This window comes from Littorina saxatilis, unplaced genomic scaffold (genome assembly GCF_037325665.1).
Source record: "Littorina saxatilis isolate snail1 unplaced genomic scaffold, US_GU_Lsax_2.0 scaffold_946, whole genome shotgun sequence".
Lineage (NCBI taxonomy): Eukaryota > Metazoa > Mollusca > Gastropoda > Littorinimorpha > Littorinidae > Littorina > Littorina saxatilis.
The window spans coordinates 17,675-32,500 of NW_027126564.1; the positions used below are offsets into that span (position 1 = coordinate 17,675).

The window sequence follows — 14,826 nt, forward strand, 5'->3', positions numbered from 1 at the left end:
TAAGTCCAATGTACCTAATTCGCATTGAATAAAAAATACAACAACAAAAACAAAAACAAACAACACCAAATTACTACATTCACACACACAACACACACACACACACACACACACACACACACACACACAAACATACACCACGACCCTCGTCTCGATTCCCCCTCTATGTTAAAACATTTACTCAAAACTTGACTAAATGTAAAAAGTAACCACACACTTTTGCAATCTTAATTTGATTGGCACACAAACTGCATGATTTCCTGACAGAGCTTTTTCGAGACAGATTCGACAAAACTGTTTGCCTAAATAGATGGTTTTTTTGCTGTCAAATTCTAACCAACTAGTAATAAACAGGGTCAGCCATGAATAGTTAACTTTATTGTGTCAATTTCCGGCTGTATCGACACCATCTTGAAGTGACGAAACTTTACTTTCCGTGATTGTGGAGGTTTCAGCGGCAGTCATTTTCCAGAATGATGCTAGCCATGTTTTCCCATGTTCTTGGCCCTAATGTAACACACGATGCCGTTGAAACGCCAAACGTGTTCAGCTTTTGCTGTTCTTTAGCAGGCTTTAGTTTTTTTTCGGTGGCATAATGCAATGCTGTGCACTTCATATCTAACCGAAAGCAAATTAAAGCAGACGTGTGTTACGCGTGATTGTTCTGAAAAGTGACTATTACATGATTGTTCTGAAAGTCTACTTTTCATTTCATAGTGAACATGTAAGCCCTCATACGTGATTGTTCTGAAAGCTTACTAATTTACATGATTGTTCTGAAACTCTACTAAAGGTAAACTTGCTTCACCCGTGAAATGTTGTCAGATATGGAGCAATATGTATACTTTGTGACCTTCGTGGGTTTTTTGGGTGTTTTTTCTGTGTCCAGACAGCTTCTTAATGCGTGTTTGTGTGTGTTTGAGTTGATCCGTCTCTCCACTCCCTTTTTTTTTAGGTGTAGGGGGTGGGGCAGTTCATATCAATGGACACTTTGTCAAACCTTTTGAATAATTCATATAAAAAATGCTGGTGGTTGCTGTGTGATAAAAAAAAGTGTAACTGAAAACAGAGATGTGCTAATAAATTTAGCTTTCATGTGTGTGTATGTACTCAGTGCACTGGCGTCGGAAACGGGGGGGGTGGGGGCAGTTGGTCCTGGGTTTTTTGCCCCCCCCCCCCCCCCAACATTTAGGATGACAAAAATATTCAAAGAGAGAGAGAGAGAGAGAGATAGAGGCAGAGAGAGAGAGAGATAGAGGCAGAGAGAGAGAGAGAGCGCGAGAGAGAGAGAGGGAGAGAGAGAGAGAGAGAGAGAGAGAGTTGATAAACAAAATTCTCCCCCCCCCCCACACACACACAAAGTATATGGTCTCGCGTGCAAGAACTTTATAGCCCAGACTCCCCACCCATATCGCAACCCCGGCCATCTCCTCACGTCTCTCATCCCCCTCATAGCATGGCAAAGAGGAACAAATCAAAAATTTCTATGTGTCCCTTTAATACCTGTAATTAGAATTTTGAGTTGGGAATACTCAAGAAGAATCATTACATTTTTGAAGATTATAAATAATTTTTGTCTTTGAACATTTAATTTCAATTTTGAGTTGAGAACAATAAAGAAGACATGTTCAATGTATGAAACGTATTACTTGTTGAGTTTGTATTCATTGGGCGGGGGTATAGATATCAATATCACTTAAGATTTAGTATCATTGTATCAAAATATTGTTCCATTTACGTACAGACATACACACAGACAGACGGACAAAGTGAATCCAGTGTATACCCCCTCCAACTTCATTGGGCTGGGGTATAAATATCAATATCACTTAAGATGTAGTATCATTGTATCAACATATTGTTCCATATACATACAGGCATACTTACAGACAGATGGACAAAGTGAATCCAGTATATATAGGCTTACCCCCCTCCAACTTCGTTGGGCAGGGGTATTCATATTGTTCTATATCTGACAACATTTCACGGGTGAAGCAAGTTTACCTTTAGTAGAGTTTCAGAACAATCATGTAAATTAGTAAGCTTTCAGAACATGATTACATGATTACAATGAAATAAATAGTAGACTTTCAGAACAATCATGTAATAGTCACTTTTCAGAACAATCACGCGTAACAGACGTGAGCCTTGGTCAGTTGGAGTTGTCTCCCGTACTCATAACATTAATGTGCTGTAGAAGAGTGTAGGCAAACGGCTCATACCGCAAACTGTTCGGAAAACGCAAGATCTGCATTGCACAACTTCAGTGCACCTACACGCGAGAGCGCTCGGTCGCTGTTTGAAGATTTCTAGTAATGAAAGGAACATTATCAAACAATGCGCTGTCCGGAGGAATGGAGTTCTTATCGGACCATGACCGCGCTCAGTTGAAAACGATAGGACATCTGGCTATGTGAATCGGACATTTGAGCCTTTTAATCGGTCTATGTCCGATGTCCGACACCTAACGACATTCCTGCAAATACTTCCAGTTTAATGAAATATTCACAGATTGCTAAGACAAAATTTCAAGAAGAACAAAATCACAAAAGGTCAGGTCCTTAGAAACGAACAAAACGAAACATTAAAATGGAAAAAAAGTAATATAACGGCCCTGTATAAGTTTATATCTGTGCAAAATGTGAACATCTGAATATTTTTTGTACATGAATAATGTCGTGTATGACAGTGACACGCACATTAATTCCAATAAAAAAATAAAATAAACACACAGACGAACAGGCAAACTACTCACCAAAGTATTCTACTTCGAAGGTAATGGTGGAAGAACCAACACTGTTCCCAATCCGCACAGAGTAGAAGCCAGCGTCTCTTGATGTTATTGCATTCACAGTGATGTTGCATGTAGCAATGTAAGCATCAAACATATTCCTGCAATGCATGCCCAGTTCAGCAGTCACTGACAAGTTGTTTCCTGGGCCGTGGTTTTTTGGGCCGTGGTAGACAAAGGCGAAGTAGGCGGGCAGAGGGAAGGCCACTATGTTGACAGATAGCTGTACTGGACGTCCCTTGTAGTTCAGCATGGGAGGATTGGGTTGAACTGGTTTCTGCAGACGTGGTCCGCCTTTCGAATCATAACAGTGAAAGACATATATATGTCACAGTGGAAATGAGAATCCAGTGAGATTCCGAATCGCACTAGTGGAGATTGGAATTCCAGTTTGCACTAGGGCAAACTAGAATTCTCATCTCCACTGGATATTTGCTAGTGAAGATTGGAATTCCAGTTTGCCCTAGTGCAAACGGGAATCCAGTTTCAGTGGAGATGGGAATTCCAGTTTTCACTAGGGGAAATAGGAATTGGGGGAAATAATGAGAGAGAGAGAGAGAGAGAGAGAGAGAGAGAGAGAGAGAGAGAGAGAGAGAGAGAGAGAGAGAGAGAGAGAGAGAGAGAGAGAGAGAGAGAGAGATGGCCTCGGCCATCAGAGCACAGTATTATTGTATGGTATTGTATTGTAAAACCACAACTACAGTACTGAACGACTGTCTGACGAAACGGTACAAACGCCGAAAACCAAACATAGACTGCTGAAAACAATGTCACACAGAAAGCACATTTTGCAAGAACTGTTGATGGATTTCCAGTGAAATGAAAAAAAGCAAAAAAGGCATGTTTGTGTGTGTGCGTGAGTGCATGCATGTGTGGGAGTGTGTGTGAAGGCATGTAGCATAGATAGGCCTACCTTTCATGCTTCATCTTTTATAAACTTTTAACTTTGTGATATGATTTAATGATATTGATAATAAAACCTTATTGTGCGCAATTACTCTGTGTTGTTCGATTATATCAATTCAATAAAATTTATTTTCATTTCTGCATTTCAATACCTGAAATGAGTAAGCCTTAAAGTCATGAGTGACTCAAGATGAAATGGTTTTAACAACAATTATAAACCTTTGAACACATTATTTCCCCCAATTCCCCCCAATTCCTATTTCCCCTAGTGAAAACTGGAATTCCCATCTCCACTGAAACTGGATTCCCGTTTGCACTAGGGCAAACTGGAATTCCAATCTTCACAAGCAAATATCCAGTGGAGATGAGAATTCTAGTTTGCCCTAGTGCAAACTGGAATTCCAATCTCCACTAGTGCGATTCGGAATCTCACTGGATTCTCATTTCCACTGTGACATATGCATACATTAATGCAAAACAATTAGAAACTAGCAGATTCCGCAGTAGAAAAACGGGGCGGGGAGTGAACAGGTCAACGGTCACTTGCAAATGAGACTACAAATTTGCTGTCCTATCCATTTTCTGTTTTGCAGAGATTAAAATTTAATGATAGTTCGCAGTTCCGAGTTGAAACGTGTATTCTTCCTAAAATGGCAAGCACGTTTGACTGATGGGACATGCCACACAACAAGCACAACCCAAACACTGTAAAAGTAGAGGGGTTATTCAGAGCTCGGTAGGGGAGACCGGGGCTAGTCCGCCCCCGGGGCACATCCGTCTTTGTCTGTTTATTCTTACGTTTGCCACCTTTTAGTCATTCACACCATGTGAGAGTGGTGTCCCTTCTTCCCGCCATATCCAGCAGAAGTTCAGAGGTTGCGCGCCCATATTATCGTGAGTACAGATCACAAAAAGTGTTTTTCTTCATTTTTGTAACATGAATGCATAGGAGTTGACTTAGGTTTTGATGCATTACCTCTGAGAACAAATACTTAGTCTTGGTGTCGAGTGGAAGTGCGTTAATTAAGGTCGAGTTATGACGAAAGTTGTGCTTCTTCCTTCCCATGCTCGCTATCTGGCACTAGAGTTGCGGGGGCAAGTCCGTCTATTTGTCATGTTCGCCGTGAGCAGTATGTACAACAAATGTTCATGCGCACATACAAAATGTCTGCACATTGATAATTATCAGCTACACATTTGTCTTGATGTAAAATAAAAAATCAGTCTTCTAGTTCATCAAACTCGCTAGTTATGCTACCAAAAGCATATAAGTAGGCGGACTAGCCCCGGTCTCCTCGCCAGTTATGCTACCAAAAGCATAAAAGTAGGCGGACTAGCCCCGGTCTCCGCTAACGTAATTTTGAGTTACATTCTTTCGTATTTTGTCATTGACATTTTTGAACCTAAATATTAAAGGGAATTAAAAAAGCTTTCCTACTAAAGCTTGCCCACTACTAGTCGTGTACCTACTATGGGATGAGAGCGGCGGACTTGCCCCACCCAGTAGGTGGACTTACCCCGACTTGGAGCAAGTTCGCCTACGTTAGGGTAGGTCTACTGAAAGCAGTATGTACACCAATGTTCATGCGCACATACAAACTGTCTGCACATTGATATCAGCTACACATTTGCCTTGATGTAAAATAAAAAATCAGTCTTCTAGTTCATCAAACTCGCCAGTTATGGTACCAAAAGCATAAAAGTAGGCGGACTAGCCCCGGTCTCCCCTACCATTTTCATATTTGTGAAATACATTGTCAGTCCTTTGATTGATTATGTATTGATTGAACCTTGGATGTCTCTTCTTTGAGCCTTGTGACGTCAGAATCCGTCAGTAATATTGCTCGCGTAACATTCTTTCGACTGGTATCCAACTTTGGAGAATAACCAAGACGCACGCACTGACACTGCAGGTAGTCGTCAATTAGTGTGTAACATAAAAGGGCATGTAACGAGACTGTAGGGTGTGAACCAAAAGGTCGAGGCACAAAAGGTCGAGGACATTTGGTCGAGGGTCAAAATGTCGAGAATACTAAAATGTCGACAGCAAAACATCAAGCGGACAACAGGTCGAGATTTGAAAAATAACGGTTTCATTTTCACACCACTGCCCGTGCGCGTGTGTGCCAAATCCATTATCTTTTATTATGCATGCCTATTGTGCCTGTCACAGCGGTGATTTGCGAAAATGAAACACACACAGACACACACACACACACACACACACACACACACACACACACACACACACACACACACACACACACACATACACACACACACACACACACACACACGCGCGCGCGCACGCTCCGCAAGCACAAACACGAACACACACACACACACACACACACACACACACACACACACACACACACACACACACACACACACACACACACGAATACATCCCCCACCTTCTGCGAATTTTCCCATCAAAGCGGTCACCCCCACCACCCATACACACACTGCAGACGCAACAGACAACAATCACAAGCGTTTAGCATTACAGTGAAATGCGTGCTCATTGTTTTCATTAAGCAATTTGTTCAGTATCGAGCTGTGTTTACCGTTGAACACACTACGCTTCATTTACCAACAAAGCCGTAGATGCGTAAACACAAACCAACACCGGTCACTTATCTTTCAAGTATTATCTTGACTTTCTATGAAAAACACTAATATATACGAAGAGCTCCTAATATGGACCACTTTATGTTTCATGCTGATAACTAGCATTTTCATTTTGCGAAGAAGTTTCATTTTGTGTTGGTAGTCTTTCTCTCTAAGGTTAACCGTTAGGCCTAATTAAAGTAAGTTAGCTTTGATAGACATTTATCAAAAATTAAATACAGAAAGAAATCACAAATGGTCCATATAAGAAGCCTGGGCGCCCAATATGGACCAGTGAAGAGGCCGTCACGAATCACTGTAAAAATCCCCTTTTACTTCAAAATAACACAATACAACTTGTCAACCCTGTCAATGATGCCCTGGATTTGAGTGTAAAACTCATCTACTTAGCCATTATCACAGTCCGTTGTTGGTGCATAGGATTATACCATGGTGATGTAAAATGGTGCTGGTCGGTGTTTGATGAACATAAGCCTGCTGGAGATCGGGCAACACCCGAATAAAGAGTCTTGATATTCTTGTCAACAAGAAATCCTACGCCATTGACACGCTCGTCAAGCTCTGGAGTGCTATTCACAGGAAGTGAGAAATTCATTCAGCGCCTTTGGATAATCAGGTTGTTACTTCGCTTTGTGCTCTATACGCATGGGCACAAACACCCTTATCAAAGGAAATCACCGCCACTCGACGCTTCCTACTAGATGAGATAAGCACGTTTAGCGAGGTGGACGATTGCATCAGATCACATGCAGACACAGCCCTCTAAACATCAAAAGATTACCCGGCGGCATCATGCCCCTCCTACGCTTTAGTAAAGGACATCTTCCTTGCTTTGGGCAAGTATCCTTAAACTCCAAGTGGCGAATGTAGAGTAAAGGGGGGGGGGGGGGGGGGGGTGTAAATTGAACAAGGCGACTATTTTGATAGTTCGTGTTACAATGTTTGTCATGTCACTAAATGTTTACGTTACTGGTGTGGTCAATGAGGTTTGCATAAGAAAAATATGGCGCAACAGCAGGAGAGAACTTTTCGTATAATGTCGCTGACTGTCTAACTTTTTTGAGTATTGATGTTAGAAAATTGCAATATCACTACTCTTTGGTCTTTCAGTCATGAGAAAAGGTCTTAACTCTTACCAGTTCGCTCCCTTACCCATCGTAAGCAAGCTTACGATGCCCCCCCCCCCTGTAGTTTTCCACTGACCCATTATCTAATTATCAAAAAAAAATATTATTTACATTGGATAAACTCATATGTTAGACACACTTTATGACAGAAACAAGCTGGCTTTTTGTTATAAGTTAGTTATAGGAATGCATTATTAGGCAAAACAATTTAATTAGTCTGTTAACGGTAACATAGGCCAAACAAATAGAGTCAGTAGGTCGGGCCTTTTTTTTTTCTTTTTAACATATTTGTAAGTTATTTTGGCCAAAAACAAAGACTTTTTTTTTTCTTTTTTTTTTTCCAAAAAACATTTTTAAGTGCTTTTTTTCCCCAAATGCCAAAATAAAGTCTAGGGTCGCGGGAAAAATAGGGTCGGTCGGTATACCGTAAACAGACTATTTTTTTTTTTTTTTTTTTTTTTTTTGGGGGGGGGGGGCCTTAGGCATGCGTATGTCATGAAACGTCCAACTTTGAAATTTGGGTGGGGGTATTCAGGTGACAATAACTTTTTTGTTTATCAGCAAAACTCAATAAAACTTTGCTATGTTATGTAAAATGAATGCCAAAACAGACTAGTTAGCAGCATATCTACTCGTCGCGATATAACCTTCGTGGTTGAAAACGACGTTAAACACCAAATAAAGAAAGAAAGAACAGCATATCTAAAATAAACTGAACACAACAAAATGTTCTTCTTTGTGTTTGTCACATGTTCCAAAAAATGGGCGTACAAATTTCAACAAAAATCATGTTGTCACCCCCATAACCTTTTTTTTTTTTAACTTTAAAGATAGCACAATTCTCTTTGCAAATATGAAAAGCTTATTAATTTTCCTTTCATTTGATATATAACTTTCTATATTTCATTTAGAATATGACCCCAGATAGCCACTCGGCAAGTAGGCACCAACAGCACTGTAAAATATGCCCTAAAACCCCCGAACTGGTAAGAGTTAAGAAGACATGAAGAAAGCTCTGACAGCTAGGAATGAAAGATAGTTGGATGGGTTGAATACCTATGCAAATGAGTTCGGCTAACTTGAACGTTGCCCTGTTCAATTTATCCGACTAGTCGAAAAATTTGAACTTTTCTTAAATTTCAAGAAACAAGTCCGTGTGTTGACAAAATACATAAGATCCTTTATTTCACTTGCATATATGTGTACGTCTAACCCCAATCTTGAGATATAACCCCACCGTCTTTGCTTACTGACTTCTATGGGTCAGCCACAGCGTCTAGTTCTTAGGGTGTCCAAATTACCCCCCTTTACCCTAATTTGTTTTTCTTTTTCTGTGGAGATCCACCAGTCGCAAACACCCTGATGTAGGACGCATGGCGCGGCCCTTGATAACCGGGTGTCGACCAAGCTGGTGTAGACAGAGACTATAGATGTATACTCTATAGTCTCTGGTGTAGACTTCGGTGTTTTCTCTGGTATTGTCTGCAGTTACGGGCGTTGGTCACTTCAAATCAATGTACTTCGGATTTGATATAATAACAATATCAAATCGTTTTAAAGGCTCAAGTGAAAATATTTCTCACAACGTCAAATATATACTCTAAATCACCTAGAGGGGTCGTTTCAAGTTGATCACTTCAAATCAATGTACTTTGTATTTGATATGATAAGAATGTCAAATCGTTGTAAAGGCTCAAGTGAAAATATTTCTCACAACGTCAAATATATACCCTAAATCACCTAGAGGGGTCGTTTCAAGTTGATCACTTCGATTTAATGTACTTCGGATTTGATATAATAAGAATGTCAAATCGTTTTAAAGGTTCAACCCCCCCCCCCCACTCCGAATCCGCCCCTGGTGTGTGTGTGTGTGTGTGTGTGTGTGTGTGTGTGTGTGTGTGTGTGTGTGTGTGTGTGTGTACCCCCGTTTCCACAGGTTTGGTTGCCTAAATCACCATAAGGCAACCATCCACACGTGGATGGCAACCTAAACTCTGGATGGCAACCTAATTGTGTGGATGGTCGCTTCATTTAACACCGTTAAATTGACTTTTTTGACGGAAAGAATGTCATAACAATGTTCAAAATGACATTCTTTCCGTCCTCTATAGGCGACGAAATAGGTCAAATTTTGTGCATTTTTTAGTGCAAAATTCTTCGATGCCGGAGCGAGTACTGCACCCAGTGCTGTTGTAGTGCAAGTGCACTAGAAAGGCACTGCACCCAGTGCCGCCTCTTAGGTAACCATCCACACTTTAGGTATGTGTGTGTGTATGCGTGTGTGTGCGTGTGCGTGCGTACGTACGTGCGTGCGTCCGTGCGTGCGTGCGTGCGTGCACCCCGGAACCCCCCACCCCGGATCCGCCCCTGGTGTGTGTGTGTGTGTGTGTATTTGTGTGTATGTTTTTGTATGTGTGTATGTGCGTGCGTGCGTGCGTGCGTGCGTGCGTGTGTGTGTGTGTGTGCGTGTGTGTGTGTTTGTGTGTGTGTGTGTGTACGTGTGTGTGTGTGTGTGTGTGTGTGTGTGTGTGTGTGTGTGTGTGTTTACGTTGAGATTGTCCAATGTTAATTGTATATGCATAACTTATTGTGCGATGTCTATCTATCTGCAAGGTATTGTCCATAAGTAGGTAATGTGTTGCTGTACACGTATTGTTACGTTATGTTGTTAGAATGAATATATTTTATGTTGAAAAAATATGTTTTTATTCATAGTTGATATGTAAAGCGCGGAGAGCATTATGTTACTGTGGTTCGCACTATATAAGCTTTCATTATTACTATTATCAAGAAACACTCACACATAAAGGCACACACATAAATACACACATATAAATACACACACAAACGCACGCACACACACACACACACACACACACACACACACACGCACACACACACTAAACTCACAATTAACAAGCACTCTCAGGTGATTTGAGCTCTGGCCTCCATGATCGTTGTCGACCCCACAGACATAGTCGCCCGTGACGTCACACGTGGCTTGAGAACTTTCATAGGTCAAGATGGACGTCTGGATTTCAGTCACGAGTTCTCCTTTTGGGACTCGTTGGATCGGCTTACCGTCCTTGCTGATATATATTCCTGGTGTGGGTCGACCCAACGCCGTGCAGTTCAGCGTCATGCTGCTGTTTTCGTTGATGGTGAGGTTCTGATGCTGTCGGTTTGCCGTGAACTCGTATATCTCCGCTGCATCTGCGTTGTACGACATTGGGTATTTGAGTTAAAACAGGGTCTTTTCAAGGTATCCCCCAACAACATGGCTTGTGTTATTATTTAGCTAAATGTCAATAACAGCACCGTTGCCTATACTCACTGGAGATGCTATATAGATCACCATCTTTACATGTAAAAGTGTGTTCAAAAGTGGAACACTTCAGTTTAGAATGTGGCACACATCTGATGAGTACAGTACTATTTTGCCCCTCAAGAAAGTGATACCAGACAAAGAATGAGCTGAAAATAACAATAAAAAATCAGTAAATCAGTTAATGAATCAGTCAGTCAGTCAATCAGTCAATTCTTTTGGAATGATAGATTGATAATCATACTTACAGGTGGGGAGAATTTGCAGCACTGTGGTGTCGTTGAGAGGCAGACGATCGTCAGTACCAACTGTCTCCGTGGTAACGTTGCATGCATACAACAAAGGCAATGTGCGATTGGCCACCAGGTCCAGGACGTTGTTACTACTCTGTTGCCAGGCAATGGAATATATCGGTGGATTGCTGCGTGCAGTGCAGTTGACATGGACACGACCTCCTTCTCTCACGACGCACGTGTTGGCCGACGTCATGTCACAGGTGTCGTTAGGTAGGACTGTGAGGGTTGGTCCCGTCAAATCTGTGAATACATAATAAACGTTGATTTTGTTGGTGCGTTCGATTATCACTTAACTCCCTGTAGTTATTTACCTTTAAAGGCACAGTACGCCTCCCGTAAACCATCACATGTACTGTCAGGCTTTTACACACAGTACAAACGCCCTTCCATTTGAACGCTCACCAAACGGGAACATCCTAGGTGCCCTACGTAAAGAGCGAGCAATTTTCAAAGAATTTATTTTTGCGTGGTTTATCTTACCCCTGAGCCATCGTGAACCCGTGTGATCCAGTTTCCCTTTTTCACAATGCAGTCGTCAGTTTGTAATTTGAATGGGGCTCGCTGTGAGCTTATCTGCAATAGCACGTTATGTACCTCTGACTTTTCACGAAAAAAACGAATGTGATTCATAAGAACTCTAGCGATGGCTTTTGACTGCCTATAAACCGTCGTCTGCTATGAAAATCACGACCTTGCGTGACCCTGCTTTCGGGCTTTTCAAACTTTCAAAACTTCGAATTGTACTGATCTTGTCTTGATGAAAAAAAGAATTCTTTTATTATTTAAGAATGTTTGTGTAACAAGCTGATAATTTATTATTTAGATTTTAAAAGTTAGGTCTAGCGCCAAAACGCACCACGGTCCGAATCATTCTGATAATCATCGCTCCACGGCTATCGCCAGTTGAAGGGAAGTAACTCATTTTTGACCTGAGTTCAGGATGGGTCCGATTGAGATGGAGACAATCCGAAAAATTATTTCTTTGAAAATTGCTCGCTCTTTACGTAGAGCACCTAGGATGTTCCCGTTTGGTGAGTGTTCAAATGGAAGGGTGTTTGTACTGTGTGTAAAAGCCTGACAGTATCTGTGATGGTTTACGGGAGGCTTACTGCCCGGGCGTGATTTCCGGTATCATAACAGCCGTCCAGCACCAACACGAGGCGCCACTGTTGTAGCAGGCCAAGTCCACGAAAATAAATTCTTTGAAAATTTCTCACGCTCGACAGAAAGCAGCCAGGATGTTCCCGTTCGGTGAGCGTTCAAATGGAAGTATGCTTGTACTGTATGTAGACGCTCTGGGAGCTATGTGATGGTTTACGGGAGGCTTACTTTGCCTTTAATATGTATCACAGGTGTTTGATGCTGTTCACGATTTTCGTTCCCGAAAGGATATCAACACTTTTTTTTTTTTTTTTTTTTTTTAACAAGACAACGAATACCATGAGTACTGCGGAACACAATCTGACAAAAAAGAACATCAATACCTGGCTATTTATGAGAAAAACAAATCCGTTGTGAATACGCCATACAGTGAATGTTGTTTTCAATGCTATATTGTTCCAGTCCAGACGCTTGTTGCGTTCTTCACCTTCAACCATTTTCTCGTCACAATGAGTTTGTACGCTTTGTTGACAGCTTCCACGAGAAAAGCTGGGAGCTAGGGAACAAGCTGCAAGCGCCGATTACAATTCCTTTAAAGCAAACACTTTTGGTTCGTCCGCTTAAGTGCGTCTTCTCTCCTAAACGTGTAAGTGTTCACAATTCCGACCGAACAAAATGAGCGTAGAGCTATGTACGTAATTGGACAGTCATGGGATTTTGTCCATGTCTATGGAACACGAAGAGGGTCAAATGCTCGAGCAAGTACTCGCGCATTTACTCGAGCACTTTCGAAACTGCTCGAGTAAATGCGCGAGTACTTCTGAAAATGCTCGCGCACTTTCGAAACTGCTCGAGGAAATGCGCGAGCACTTTTGAAAATGCTCGAGCAGTTTCAAACTGCTCGCGCACTTTCAGAACTGCTCGAGCACTTTCAAAGTACTCGCGCATTTAAATGCGCGAGTACTTTCTCGCGTATTTCCGAGAAGTAACGAGCGGGTAAAGCAAAAACTTGTCGCGGAACAGTCATCTTTTTGGCATATTTTCTAAATATTTTACATGACACCGTGCACATGAGCCGAGGCGAGCCAAAGCCAAAAAAGTTAACAATTTGAATTTAAAAGTACACTGATACTTACCGATCGACCATCCCAGTAGGTCTGTCCGCCAATTCCCTGATGCGATCGTTAATAATCCCAGCGACCGCCCTTCCCGCCTCCATCATGACGACTACAGATGCGTCGTTTCAGTAAATTTTCCGGGTCAAGTTTTCAATAAACCCAACCAATGACTTCGGTACAACTCGGGAATCTCCGATTCAAAAGTACTCGCGCATTTACTCGAGCAGTTTCGAAAGTGCTCGAGTAAATGCGCGAGTACTTGCTCGAGCATTTGACCCTCTTCGTGTTCCATACATGTCATCTTTAAAGTTCGATTATTCCTTGAGTCAGGAATTAGCCACCAGTTAAAAACATGTTCATTCGTGGTTTCGCGAAAGCAACACAACAGTAGTCTGTGGTTGGCACACCACAGAGGTACACAGTCAGGGGGCGTGTCACAGCACGTTGCTATGTGTTCTCTCATGGTGTCGACATGGTTAGCATACCCTACTTCCTGCCATCTCTGCATAGAGTCAACGATGATGTTCTGACTGTCTGACGGCACCAAGACACATCGGCCAGCGCTTAAAACGCATACCTGCCATACCGTTGATCAAGCAAGCATCACCTTCTTTACCTCTACTAGGCTCTTAGCACACGACACAACAGACGGTATCGGTTCTGGATCAAGATTTGACAAATACAAACTCAGTGTTAGCGCTTTGATCTTCCCAGTACTGTGTGATCGTGTTTTCTTCTGCTGATGTTTCCAGAAAGTCACTGATTATGTGTTTTTCTTTCTTGATGCCGTGTAGGCAATCAGTCGCTGACAGCAGCTGTTGGAAGGTCAGGGAGTGCAGGACTCGCGAACAATGTCAGTGTCTTTGTCACGTGTGAAGTCACATCGCAATCGTTGGCGTTCCAAGTGTGACTGGACGTGTTTCTGTTGTTGTTGTTGTTGTCTCGTCCTACTGGCACCTTGTGCGCCGCCTCAGTTCGCTCGGTTATGTTTTATTCCCTATCGGTTGAAACTCACTGTGTTTTGCTGACTAGGATTGTCAATGGCTACACTGTCATTCTCCCATCCTAAACGAACGGTTGACTTGTTCCCTTGCTATGCACGTACCATGACGAAAGATGGCATGATGGCACAGCTACGGAAAAACACACCCTCTTCGTCTTTTCTAACTCCAGGAATGACACAATAACCACAGACATTGAGAGGCAAAATGTGCAGATACTCCCTCGTAGCCAGTACGTTTTAGAAAGGCGACGAATCGTGTTTACAGACGAATATATATTATGTTTGCAACCGAAGTTGTTAACAGTACAAGTATACTCTCCCTATGTAATACGCAGCGTATTCACCTCTTCTTCTAACAGAGACAAAAAGGCAGGTAATGGGAGAAGCTGTAATCCAGTCAAAAGATGTAGAAATAATTAGCATTTTTATGAGTTGCATTTGTTGGGGTCTCCGTGTGTGTGTGTGTGTGTGTGTGTGTGTGTGTGTGTGTGTGTGTGTGTGTGAGTGTGTGTGTGTGTGTGTTTG

At 42.0% G+C, this 14,826-nt stretch overlaps 1 protein-coding gene across 1 annotated transcript in view; it reads right to left on the reverse strand.

Moving 5' to 3' along the window:
* Positions 1-2,747: 2,747 nt before the first annotated feature.
* The window catches only part of LOC138954998 (nephrin-like), a gene marked incomplete at its 5' end in the record, with an annotated part of 25,127 nt that continues 13,048 nt past the window's right edge, over positions 2,748-14,826 (reverse strand). The window contains 3 exons of the mRNA XM_070326727.1: positions 2,748-3,085; positions 10,369-10,671; positions 11,032-11,319. Coding sequence (XP_070182828.1) covers positions 2,748-3,085; positions 10,369-10,671; positions 11,032-11,319 — 929 coding nt within the window. The remainder of the gene's footprint in view (positions 3,086-10,368; positions 10,672-11,031; positions 11,320-14,826) is intronic.